General features: G+C 39.7%; 1 protein-coding gene across 3 annotated transcripts in view; it reads right to left on the reverse strand.

Annotated features, from left to right (window-relative positions):
- Positions 1 to 6,988: 6,988 nt before the first annotated feature.
- The window catches only part of BRWD1 (bromodomain and WD repeat domain containing 1), a 67,026-nt gene continuing 59,975 nt past the window's right edge, over positions 6,989 to 14,039 (reverse strand). For all 3 annotated transcript variants that reach the window (XM_048492622.1, XM_048492621.1, XM_048492623.1), the window contains one exon: positions 6,989 to 9,776. In XM_048492622.1, the coding sequence (XP_048348579.1) occupies positions 8,710 to 9,776 (1,067 nt within the window). In that variant the 3' untranslated portion in view covers positions 6,989 to 8,709. The remainder of the gene's footprint in view (positions 9,777 to 14,039) is intronic.

Below are 14,039 nucleotides of genomic sequence, written 5' to 3' on the forward strand. Positions count from 1 at the left end.
ATATTGGCTGTCCTTACACAATAAAGATCAGCATGAAAACCTCCCTTGCTGATTTGGGGGCAAAATACAAACAGGAAAAATAACAAATGATCTGGTACAGCGCTAAACCAATTGTTCCGCTCGGTACTGTAATTCAATATCCCACAGACTGTGCCATGACATCTGAAAGCAAGCCTGCATGGCAAGAAAGGGAAGTTTGAAAAGGTAATATTATTATTATTTAAATGATACTTTTTTACAAACTTTAATTGTATGTATTGGAAACCGCTCTGAGCCTGCTTTGGTGAGGAGAGTGGGGTTTCAGATCAAAAGAGTAAGAATACTGGAATTTATGCAAGCATTAAAACATTAGGACAGCTAAAAACTGGTGGGAACGTTGTTCAGTGAAACTCATGAAAAATGAGAAGGTCAAGATCTTGTGGGACTTTTGAATCCAAAAGGACAAAGTATTGGCACTTAATACAGCAGACATCACAGTGATCAAGGACAAGAAAGTGACCATCATCGACATAGCCGGCACTTGGTGACAACAGAGGCATGGAAAAAGAACATGAGGTCAGTAAATACCACAATTTGAAAAGCGAGATACAGTAACTATGGCACAAACCAAGGTAGTCCCAGTGGTAATCAGCACCCTGGGCACCATTCCAAAAATGCTAGGGCAGCACTTGAAACATTTTCAAATCAACAAAATCAACATCTGCAAGATTACGCTGATACATTACAACTTCCTAGGCCTCTGAGAAAGGCTCGAATTGCAATGAGAGGCCAACAGCTACCGTGTTTCCCCGAATATAAGACAGTGTCTTATATTAATTTTTGCTCCCAAAGATGCGCTATGTCTTATTTTCAGGGGATGTCTTATTTTTTCTGTGTTCTGTTCGTCGGGCATACTTCCAAACAAAAACTTTGCTACGTCTTACTTTCGGGGGATGCCTTATATTTCGCACTTCAGCAAAACCTCTACTATGTCTTATTTTTTGGGGATGTCCTATATTCGGGGAAACAGGGTAGCTAAAGAACTGGCAACTGTGATATTAAACAAAACTTAATAATAAATTAATAATTTCATTCAGTGCAGAAGTGCCCCAGAGGTTCCTATCACAATACAACAGCACTGATGTGTATTCCTATTGCTGAAATCTGCAATCAATGCAGCTGAATTTTGGGTTAATGTTATGCAAAAGCAATTGTAAAAATAGTAGAGTACAGATTTATTTAAAACATATTAGGTACTCAAGGTGATACATAAGTCAATGACATTGCAATCAAAACAAATGCCTGTTTATTCACTGAATCAAAACAAGCAAGATATAATCATCTTTATAATGTGAGTTACACACAGACTTTTCTCTGTGATACACCTCTGAAGTTGCCAGCCACAGATGCAGGCAAAACGTTAGGAACAAGATCCACCAGACCACGGCCACACAGCCCAGAAAATTCACCACAACCAAAAGTGGTTTATGTTTTCAGAGGATTTTGATGGCTGAGTACTACAAGCTGGATACACAATGAATATAGATCATTCGCAAAGTTGATTTGAGTGACTGCAGATTTAAAATCAGTATTTGGATGTCAAGAATAACATTTAACATTATATCTAAAGTTAAGTACATAAGAAGCTTCAAATGAGCATGCTTGCTAGGAGCACTTAATGGAGGGGCAGTTAACAAAGCATGAAAAAGGACAGAAGGTTAAATGTGAATGTTGGAACATTTGCTTAAATGATTGAAGGCCCTCTTTTGCAAAACAGAAAAAAAAAGAAATTCGGTCAAAGATTAAACAGTTACACATTTAAATAATTTACAGTTACACTTACACATTTAAATTATTTGCAGATGCATCTCCACTATTTTGCTAATGGGTTTTACTTGGATGGGATAACCCTACAGGCAAGAGAACAAAATAATTTGTGATGTGGATCATATGGGAGCAAAACTGCCACACAGTACACACCAAATTTTTTTTGCTGTAAAAACTATGCTGCCCTCTTGTGCTAAAATACTAACCAAAAAAATTTAACAAAGTCTTCAATTAGAAAAAGTTTTCCAGCCAGTTTCTCCACACCATGCTTGTTTCATAAATCTCTATTCAATCGTAGTCTCACTTGGGTTACCCTTTGGACTGGATCGTGTTTTAAACTGGCCTTTATTGATAGCACCCCCTTCCTGCTGCATATAAATCAAGTCTGATAAATTCACATTCCTGTGCATCTGATGCAGTGAGTTCTAATTCACCAAAGATTATGCTGGAATAAATATTGTAAGTCTTTAAAGTGCCATGGGCCTCCTATTTTATTCTGCTGCTACAAATTTAACTTTGCTCCCCAGCTCAATTCTGCTTGTTAGTCTTAACTGAAACTGAACACCTCCAGGGTTTATTTATACCTTTCCTAATGTGCAGGCTGTGTTTGTATATACTCACTCATATATACATACACACACACATATACTCCATCAGAGCTGTTAGTAACGTGGCTCCAAGAAGCCTGAACATATTTGTCCTTTTAAAATAAAAATTATCCCATTAGTTTCCAGAAGTTTTCTCTTTTGAAATTAAGTGCCATTGCTGAACTTCAATAGCAACTTTCCATTTACAAAGGGGGGAAAAAAAGGCGGGGGAGAGAAACCAGAAGTTGCAAGATGTTTATTTGACAATCTGCAGCTAATTAAAAAATGAGCAGTAGTTACTGCAAAAGATGCAATATCAAATAATATGAACATTAAAGTTTCAAACGGCTAGCCAAAAATAGAAAAGCATTTAGTATAAACTGTTATTTTAAGTAATAACAGAACAATTGTAAGCCACATCATGCATATAATTGTAATGGACAGAAATCAACCATTAGTTGTAGTACAAAAACTACAATAGGGCAAAAACCCACAACAGTACAGTCTGCCAGCTAATTTCTCATTTCAATGTCTCTTCTTCAAACTGTGACCTTGTTAGCCTACAATAAACATAAAAAGTACAGCTACCACACAATATAAACATATTGCTAATTACCAGCCAGGTTACATAGGACTTACTGTAACTATCTTGTATGAAATACAAGCCTGTATTTAGGTTAAAAAAGGTAGTTTCCCCTTCAGTCGTGTCCAACCCTGGGGTATCACTGCAAGCAGTGATTTCATAGGCAAGCCTCTTTTGTGGGGTAGTTTGCCATTGCTTTCCCCGGCTATTCTTTACCCCTTAGCTATGAGCTAGGTATTCATTTACCAACCAAGAAATGGATGGATGGCTGAGTTGACCATGAGCCAGCTGCCAGGATATCTGACCCACAGGGGGCTCAAACTCCTGACCGTGTGAGTGGCAGTGCAAGCACTTAACCACTACGCCACGTGGCTACTAATTAGGTAAACAGACATGAAAAATCTCTCAAACCCAGTTTAAAAACTCACAGTCTCTGTCAATGATGCCACAAATTCAAATTAAGATTACTGTGAAGTTAATTGGTTCCCTTCGAATTCCCATTTACTACATATATGGTGAATTTGATAGCAACATGAACATATTCCACAAAAGCTTTGATAGCATGAGCCCCACTCTTCTACTCGAGAAGTTGGGATGACTGGAAGTAGTCACCATCAAAGTGGTATCAAACACTCTACCTTTCCCCTGAAGTGTACCTGTTTTGGTAGAGATCTACAAGCACACAGTTCACAACAGCAGATAAGAACTTACCAGGAAAAGTCAATTTTCAGGACTTGTGGGTTTGGGATTAGTTCCTACTTCTCAAAATTCTTTTTATTCCATACCAGAGACTTTGGAAGGATGTGCTTCTAATGTACTATGGAATCAAGGTATGTAATGGGTAATATGCAGTGGTGGGATGCAGCAGGTTCGCACCACTTTGGCTGAACCGGTTGTTAAAATGGTGCTTGTAAACAACTAGTAGTTAAATTATTTGGATCCCACCACCAGAACCGGTTGTTAAATTATTTGAATCTGACCACTGGTAATATGCTTTTAATATGTTTGAACTATTGGATACTATTAGATGAGCTTCAAGTGACTGTTGGTTCATAAAAGGGAAACAAGGGTTTTCTGAACATGGCAGGCGAATTCATTTGTCATAGTATGTTGCCACATTTGTAACAAATGAGAAATTTATTCTTTCCCATTGTCATTTACATCTTGCATAATGTTCTGAGCTAAGGATGATTAAGCCAGACAAACCAGTTTTTTTTTTAAAAAAGCTTTTATCTATTAAATATTAAAGTAAACCTGTAGTAAGTGTTATGGGATTGGGGGCAGGGTTTTCTAAAGGATGCTGATTCCCATATCGATTTCCAATTTTGTAGAAATGCAGTTTTATAGGACTCCAAACCATTTTGGAAATGATTGCACTTAATAAGAGTTCACTGATGTGTAAATGTGTGAAGCATGCTAAAAGTTTTTTTAAAAATCTACTCCAAGAACATAGGAGATCTTACGTTGGCTATTTTAAAACAATGTCATTCAGGTGGCAAAATTATTATGCATTGAATTCATCAAGTACATTTTTGTAAAAAATTCAGTTTCAAATATATTGTGGTGACTATGCAGCAGTCTGGCAACCACATGTGGCTAAAGGAATGAGGTCTATTTTGAAACATGAAAGATTGCTCCTGAAAATGAGCCTCACATTAGTATCCTATTCAACAGGGGAGATGCAGGAGTAGATGACCTTATGAAGCCATCCCTTATTTTTTATTTTATTGGTACTGGCTTAGATCCTCTGCTGTGCATTCTCAGTCTAGCGCTGTATTGCAGAAACAGTCCTCTGAAGGTGTATTGTCCCATTCACACACCACCTTTCAGAAGATCATCCATGCACAGCTGTTTAACCGCCTTCAGAGATAAATAAAAGTCTGAAAGTCTTCTTGGGTCTTTTTTCCCTCTTTTCCCCATGATTTCAGTGAGAGTTGTGCAGCTCTCAGTTCTATGTCCTCGTTTAGGCAGTCCAGTCAATCCCAAAGCCACCCAATCCCAAAGGAACATGTTCTACCATGGAGGGGTGATACAAGGATAGGATCCAAGCCATTATAGATCTCGTGTATCATGACAGATGCTATTGCATTTTTCAGTTTTCACAGAGGTCCAATGCCTTTCCTTTTCCAGATGACAGACACTTGACAATTCTTCCATAAGGATTGTGAGTAGCACTGCTGCAGCTCTATCAACCCGAGGTTTTGACATAGGTTAGGTTGGTGATACTGACCCTCCGGGGTGATAGAAACATCAAACAGGTTGGTGAGGAATTTTTGGGTGGTGACAGGAAGGTGCAGGGATTCCAGCTGACAAAAAAAAATCTTGTCCTTCCATCCTGGTAACTGTTGAGTTTTAAGGAAAAGTAGCAACACTGTCCTTACACTGTAGCAGTGGAAGGGGGGAACAAAGGCAAAGAGCCAGCATCTTCATTTCTCAATTTCTGTGTCCAATTTAAATGGTTCTCTCAAAATGACCTTCCTGACTGCTACCCTGTACTGTGGGACAAAGTCAAGATATACTTTACTGTCTTCCCAACATCATAATCAGTGCAATCACCCAGCTTCCTTCCAGAGAAACTGAAAATTACTGGATGTGGCAAGATTATGAGAAACATAGAAGGACCTAAATAATACAGAAAATCCACGAGTGTCAAGTGATGGAGTGGAAATGATCAGAACTGTAAAATCTCCCATCTAGGCAGGGATCAATGTTCAGCTCAGTTGCATAGCCCTGCCTGAGGAGAAAGCATGAGTCAGCAACGCTGAGTATCCTTCTCCAAGGACAGAGGAACAAGTTCATCCCTCTCACTGCATGGCGAGTCTAGGTGCAATACTGGAGATATTCACACTTGGTTTTCTGTCACTGGCACCCAGCAGCAATCCCTTATACTGCATCAGTTCTAGGGTTCCCCCTAATTCCAGAAGTTGGATTATCCTGGGGCAGGAAAGGATGGATGTGCAATGATTTTGTTCTATAAAAAAGAGAAGTAGCTCAGAAGCCACAGGAAGTAAGGAGAACTTGCCCCCAGGCCCTTTAGAATGAAGTCAAGGTTTGCACACCAATGGATGCTTTAGTCCACGGGTGTTCAAACTATGGCCCTCCAGATGTTCATGGACTACAATTCCCATCAGTCCCATCAGCATGGCCAAGTGGTAGGGCTCATGGGAATTGTAGTCTATGAACATCTGGAGGGCCATAGTTTGAACACCCCTGCTTTAGTCAGACACAAGCAGCTTACAGCAGCTCATTAAAAACTTTCTCATTTGAATAGCTGTCAGGATGCTACACTGCTTTTGAAACTGCTTTCTGTTTCAAAAGATAACTACAGGCCAAAGACACAGCATTTTGTGTTCAATCTGAGTTAGTTAAATCTAAGTTTTAAAAAATCTTATTTGAAGAAAGTGCTTGACAGGTCCAACAATACTTGTTAGATTACACAGGGAAGCCAGTGAAATACACAAGCATCAGCACAGTTTTAATAAAAAGAAAGTTTGAAAATAAACGAAATTTGGCTACCTGTACTAAAAGACATCAAACTCAACCTTCAAAAGGCTCCTCAAAACCACCCCCTCCTCTTTCTGAACAGTTGTCAGTTAACATCATGAACGTTGCACACTCACCACCATGAAACAAGACTTATAGAGAAAACCTCTGAAAGTGCAGCTAGTCACAGGTGCTGGGGAACAACATGAATAAAGATATTCAGACCACAGCTAGATAACCCGAAAACCACACGACATTTCAGAACTTTTGTTTGAAACTTTCTTATGCAATATTGATTTACTATAACATGACAAACAATTAAAATCTACTTGCTATTCTAAAGTTGAAAGTAAATGTCCATTTTACACCAAAGTGAATTTCAGATTCAAGGAGGTTGGGGATTTCTATTATCATTTAAAGTTTGCTTAATTCCAAAAGTTATTAAAACAAGCTAAAGAATCCAATCAACTTTCACGTTAAATACCTTTTTAAGTTAACATGGAAAAATAAAGCACTGAAATAACTAACGTTCTGAACAGATATATTTTATTTAGGGAGTTTTTGTTTTAGAACTCAAGAAGACACAACAACATAATGGACTTCAGTTGTTTGTTTGTAATGTACTAATTCTCAGAAGGTAATCTCAGGTGGCCCACAGGGATAAATTAAAATGTCTGTTATGCTTAATATACTTTTCACAAAATTAAAACAAATGGAGCCACACTAAAATAAATTCGTAATCCCCACAAAAGGGGAGGAGGAAGTTTAAATGCCTTACACCCCCAAAGAAGGCATACCTGAGTGGAGTGTTGTAACTAAAAAAAATTGCACATATTTCACCATTAAACAATTATACAATACCATGTATTTCCCATTCTTGTTATGCAACAATGAAGATAGATCACATTTGTTTTCGACAGTGCCAGCCTAAACACCACCAACATGAAGGTGCTGTACATCGACAAGTCAGGAGGCAGTGAAATTTCAGTGCATCAAAAATCTAAGTTACAATTAATTAAATCTTCAGGAATCAGGCATCAAGCTCTAGCAAAACACCTTAAATACTAGTACTCTTAACATAAGATAAGTTTTAAGTTTTTAATCCTTTTTTGAAAACAACCCCACAAAGCTCAAGCTTTAGTAATAATTTTGTTTTTTCTGTAACAAACCACCCCCCAAAATAATAATCTTAGGCTCAAGTGATCATCTGTATTCAATGATCCAAAATGTACAGTGTGGAAACCATATATTAAAAGACTGTTATTTGACAGCAAAAACCTTTATCCACATATTTATAATTGGGCAAGTATTGTATTACCAATTAGTTCAAGGTGCATATTTTGAAAATTGATAGCACCGCTCATTAACGGGATTCTATGTTTGGTTCCAGAAATTTTAAAATTTCTTGGCCTAAATGTTTTTAAAGGGTCAAATGTTATTAATCTTAATAAATAATAATTGGTTCTTATAGACCCATTTTGTTATGAAAAACCAGATTCTATGTCATGTTAATGTAACTATTTCTACAATTTTTAGGTTTAATGTTTTTAATGACTTATATATTGTTAAAATTAGTAATAGTTAACCGACTCACCTATTTTAAAAGCAAAGTTGCAATTAGATTTAGATTTCATTATGTGTTTTATGTATTTTGTATTTTAAACTTTTTAGGCCAATTGTTTTTCTGGGCTACTGATAGATTATGATTATGTATGCGTACATGGCTTTTGGCTAATAAATGTGTATTTACTGCTGCTACATTAACAGGTTGTCACATTATTTTCATGGGAACCTTTTATGTCTGTTATTCTTAAATCAGTATCTATTTTGTTTATAATACACAGTATTAGATGCTTGTCTGACTGATTTATACAGTCTCAAACAGAACTGTTCAAATTATCTGTTCCTGAATACCCTATTACAGGATGACATAGCTAGTGTCTCTGTGCAGCACTTATAATACTAAACATACAGCTTTTAAGTTGTTGCTTAATATTCTCTTCCACACACTCCTAATCTACTACCATATTTAGCAAAATACCAATAAAGATAAGTTTTGCCCCTATAATGAGGCACATATTTGGCATATGTGCTAAATGCAGCTACACAAGCAGACAAGTGCAAAATCACCATATGAAAGTAGCGCCTCCATATTTTAAACTTTTTCATAGAAAAATATAAATATATATTCCCTGAATTATAGGAAGAGAAAAACCAACATGTGTCATTAACTGAAGAATCACTGTTGGGTTACATTTCACAATCATCTTCATCGTCTGCATATCTTACAGTTCTCCTGCCTCCATTTCTAGTTCTTATTTTGGAACGCCGATTCACCCTTTTATACTTTGTGTAATCCAGATCCTCAGAATCATTTTCTTCATTCACTTTTGGCCGCTTCCTTCTCTGGTATGCTCTGGAAAGTTCAGAGATGCCATTGCTTACACTTCTATCTGTTGCTGTGGCACTCCTTTTCCTCTTTTTTATTGTTCTACTCTGGCTATTATCAATGTCCTTAAATTCTGTTTGAGATTCTGAATCAGATGGAAGATTAGAACAGTCATCAGGTTCAGATTTTGAGCGTCTCAAAGTTCCAGGCTTCCTGATCTTTAACAAAGAACTTCTTTGCTTTTGCTCTTCTGTTACAGCCTCTGTTATGCTCTTGACATTTTTACCACCGTATTTTTTTTCAGATTCAGAATCTGCTAGCGAGTTGCTTGATATGTTATGGTTATCTGCAGACGTTGATTGGCTTAAGTTGCTCTGATTTTCAAATGAAAGACTATTAGATGATCCTTCTAAAAATTCTACAAGCTTTTTTCGTTTAGGATAAACACGACGTACAGTTCTGAGAGATTGCTGTCTTGAGCTAGTACTTTGTCTGCTCTTTCGATTTACCATACACTCTTTATTACAGTCTAAATGTTTCATGCTTGGTTCTCCAGTAAATTTTCTAACTGTGCAGGAACTGGTCTGAAATTGTTTTTTTACCTCACATTCCGTAAGTTCTGTTTCACTTTCAGAAGGGGAAGGTAGGACATCCAGTATCAACTTTCTGGCTGCAGCAGACATACTGCGGTATGGAAGTCTTTGGGCTGTCTTTTTAGCATCTCCAACTTCGGGACTTGAGATGCTTTCCCTGGTATTGCTAATTAGCTTAATCTTACTAGCAGCCACAGCAGCACTATGGCGTGGATTTTTTTTTCCATTTACAACATTGATATTCATTATTTCACTATTTGATTCCACATACATTCCGAAGCTTCTCTTGTTCCTGAGTACTACTGGACTTTGCCTTATTCCTTGAAAATCTGATACTGCAAAACAAAGATTTTAAGTTTAAAATGCAGAAATTATTTAAACAAATGGCATAATGAAGTAATACTGAGAAGCCAGTTACATTATATGACAGCAACAGAACTGTGAATCTGAAACCCTTCCTTAGAATATTTTTATATTTAATTTGATTTTTATATACTTAAAAATATTCATATGATATGAAGCAAGAATTAATAAAAAACATTAGTATGATAGCATTTTAGCAGGCACACATTTCCAGTGCTAGTCCTTGATCACTCATCATACCTTAGAGTTCTTTCTCCACCCTCTAGTTCTTAACATAAACTATGAAATTCTTGGATGCTTTTTGTGTAATCAGAAACCCAACAGTATGCATCACTTCTTCAGTTCACACATCATTTGTAATGCTTCTTCAGTTCACACTCATCATAGGCAAGGGAGAAGGGCAACCCCAAAATGTTAGCTGGGTTCAGAGAACAAAACTGGGTCTAAGACATAACATCAAAGCTCCTTGTGGCCCTGCCCTTAGTACCAGCAACTCATACCAATGGTGAGTGTTGTCCTGCAGAGGAGTATCACATTGCTGTTCAGTGTGCTCAGGCTGTAAGAAGGCCTTGAACAGTTGCAAGCAACACATGTGGAACTTCTGGCTTTCTGAACAACAGAAACTACTGCCATTCTTCTTCAGCAGAGATGCTTCTGAGGCCAGTAGGGAACAAGCTATGTAGGAAACAGACTATGTAGTTGCCTGCTATGTTCTACTGCCCTCCAACACATCATTGTTGCTGCCTTCATCCATCTGGCATGATTCACTGGAAATGCTGGAGAAAGGAATAAGCCTGAACCACCACCACACCACCCCCACCCCAAGAGGGGGTATGAGGTGTCAATGTGGTATGGAACACCATCCACTTGCTCCTTCCCAGCTGAGCATCACATTCCTGAGCATCATGTGCCTGAAACATAGGCTGGGGAAATGAGAACAAGAGGTCAGGTAGAAAGCCAGTAGAACCTTGAGGAAGTACCTATCATTGTTGTTGTCTTCTGTGCAGGCACACATGGGTCTGCACATGCACAGGGCCAACCATGGTAGAAGATTTGTCAGCTTCAGTAAGATCCTTCTAGAACTCTCCAAGCGCTCCCTTCCCCCTGCATTAGGCAGGAAAATCTCCTGAGGTGAGGTGAGGACAGAGGGAGGAGGGAGCACTCTATCAGCTGTTGCATCAAACAAAATCACACCCAAAAAGTGAAATGCCAACCTGGCATAACAAAGCACAGTAAGGCTGGTGGGAGGGTATGAGTGTCTGCAAAGAAAATCACTCTATGCACAACAACAGATCCACATGGGAGAGTAGCAGGCTAAACCAGCAGGAGGTAGGGTGCAAATGTTATGCTAAGGAGAAAATCACCTTGCCCAGATAGGGACAGGTAAGTGGAAACTATATTAATGTTTACTTGAACATCGATTGTAACACCGCTTTCCCCACTGCAGAGTCTACAACAGAGTCTATACCCATTGCATAATAACTAGCAAAAGTGGACAATGAAGATCATGTCATCACCTTGCAGATGACTTCAATGCTGATTTTTGCCAAAAAAGCAGCCAAGGAGGCTTGTGGACCAGACCTTCACAGGACGGTCCACCTTGGCCAAGACGCAAACTCTTAAGATGGCCTTGGTGACCCAATGTGCCAGCGTTTGAGTGGGCTGCCTTCCCCTTTGTTGAGTCTACGAAAAAGCAATCAACAAGGAACTATCTTGCTTAAAGTATCTCATACGTTCTGTATAAAACAGGAGTGCTCTCTGGAGGTCTAGGGAATGGAGAGCCCTTTCAGAATAATTACAAGGCTTGGGGGGAAAGGTAGGTGGGATGATGACCTGGGAAAAGTGGAAGGAAGGAACCACCTTGGGGAGGTACTGTAAGCTAGGGTACAGCACCACCCTGTCTGGATAGATCTTAAGAAAAGGAGGGTCAGCAATCAATGCCCTAAGATCACTAACCTTCCTTGCAGAGGTGATGGTGACCAAAAATGCCACTTCATAGGAGTGATGAGCCATATTGCATGTGACCATAGGTTCAAAGGGCTTCTCCATGAGACCCGACAGCAGCAGAAACAAACTTTATTGTGGCACAGGTTCTTTAACTTGTGGGGAAAAATTACCAAGGCCCTTCAAAAATGTAGTGCAGAACGGGTAAGAAAATAATGAATCAGAGTTGAAACCCACATGAAAAGCTGAAACAGCAGCCAAGTGCACCTTAACAAATTTGTCAAATTACAGTCTTTTAACAAGTCACAGGATCAACATTTCTGGCAACTGCCCAATCACAAAAATGTCTCCACTGTACTTCAAATGACCTGCGAGTAGAGGGTTTTCTAGTGGAGAGTAGAACCTCCTTCACCCTGTTAGGCAAACTGCTCAGGGAAGGATCAACCAGGCAGTCAAGTGGAGAGAGGGAATATCATGATGGCGAACTCTTCTGCTCAGAAGCAGATCCTTAGTTTCTGGAAAGAAGTACACCCTCCCTTTGGCCATCCTGTGCAGCAATGGGAGCCACATCACCTTATCCAGTATGGTGCTATGAGGATGCAGGACAACCAATCCTCCTTGATCTTGGACACCATCCAAGAGCAAGAGAGCAGAAAAATGGGATGAACCCACCTCATGAGCAGACATTAAATCCCGGAGAGATGTATAAGAGTCCCTGGAAAAACCTTGAGAGGCTCTTGAAGCCAAAACTTCCATTGGTGATGGGGTCCTGCTTCTCCAATATGTGGAGCAGCCCCTTGGCGTTGACAATCCTGACTCCAATCAGCACCGTTTATGGTGCTTGGGCGTTGAGGACTGTTCCACCGCCAAACACACTCCAAAGCAGCAGTTGAAGCTCTCAAAGCTACAGTCAGCGCTGATGACAGTGAAGCTGATTTCTTATGAACCCTGGTGATAGCAGACTTATCCAGGGCAATGGAACCCTCATAAGACGCTGCCTTGAGACAAGATGCCCTCACAGTCAAAGCTTTAGGTGTTAACTGCGGACAGGCTCTACACATCGAGGTAGTGTGCCCTTCTGTTAGGTCCCAGACCTTCAATCAATAAATGGGCTCTGGATTTGTTGATCAGTAGTGTTTATTGGAAAGCAACAAAATACCCAGCTTGAGAAAGCCAGTTCTAACTCTACTGCCACAGAGTTTATGACCCTCGATACCATGAATGGGCCAATGAACTTGTGCCCTAGTTTGCAATACCCCTGGAGTCCATGTAGGTTTTTGGTGGAGAGGTATGCATACTGCCCTTTGTCTTTTTTTGTCTGCCTGTTGTTTGTACTCCCCCTCTGCCTTTTGTAGTGCTTTCTGAATCGCTTCCCATGACCCCTGGAGGTTAGTGACCCATCTCTGTAAATCTCCAGGTTCCTCCACCCGTTGCTCCAGAAGTGGGAGTGGCTTCGCTTCCTGCCCTGAAACTATATGGAAGGGGCTTTTGCCCGTACTGCTGTAGACTGCATTACTATAGGCAAAAGGGGATAATTCCACCGTTGTATTGATGGTGGTTGACATAGCACCTCAGGTACTGTTCTAACACCACATTGGTCCTCTCCGTCTGGCCATCTGTTGCCATGTGATAAGCGAATGATAGAATTCCACCCCTAGAAGTTTAAGAAATTGTCTCCAAAATCGGGACATGAATTGACTCCTCCAGTCTGAAATTATCTTCAGGTGGAGTACAAGCAGTAAACTTGCACAATAAAAAGCTGTGCAAGCCGCAGGGCGGATGGGATTCCTGAGCAAGGGATAAAGTATGCTTGCTTTGGAACAGGTCTACAACCACCCATATCACCATTTCTCCCTGACTTGAGAGTAGGTCCGTAATGAAATCTGGCAGGCGCTGGAATCGACTATAAGAGCCCTGGTTGTTTACCTGGCACCGATTTTGCCATGGCACATATGGGGCACCCTTTTAACATACACCTCCACATCATTTCAGAGAGTGCGCCACCAGAACTGTCTCCTTACCAAGTGCAGTGTTTTCACAAAGCTGAAGTGCCCGGCCGATTTTACATCATGACATCCTGGTAACACCTTATGCCTAATACCAGAAGGAGCATACAGTTTGTTCCACGCCACCAAAGTCCTCCGTCTTCCACTAACCCCCACCCCCCCGCCATTTCTTTGATGTCTGGATCTTTTAAACTGAAGGCTTTAAATTCCTCCCTGCAGACTTTTAATTTCAATGTAGAAGGAAAACTTCATATTTTAATGGAAGATCGAATTAACTAATATTGT

This window comes from Sphaerodactylus townsendi, linkage group LG04, assembly GCF_021028975.2.
Source record: "Sphaerodactylus townsendi isolate TG3544 linkage group LG04, MPM_Stown_v2.3, whole genome shotgun sequence".
NCBI classification, from domain to species: domain Eukaryota; kingdom Metazoa; phylum Chordata; class Lepidosauria; order Squamata; family Sphaerodactylidae; genus Sphaerodactylus; species Sphaerodactylus townsendi.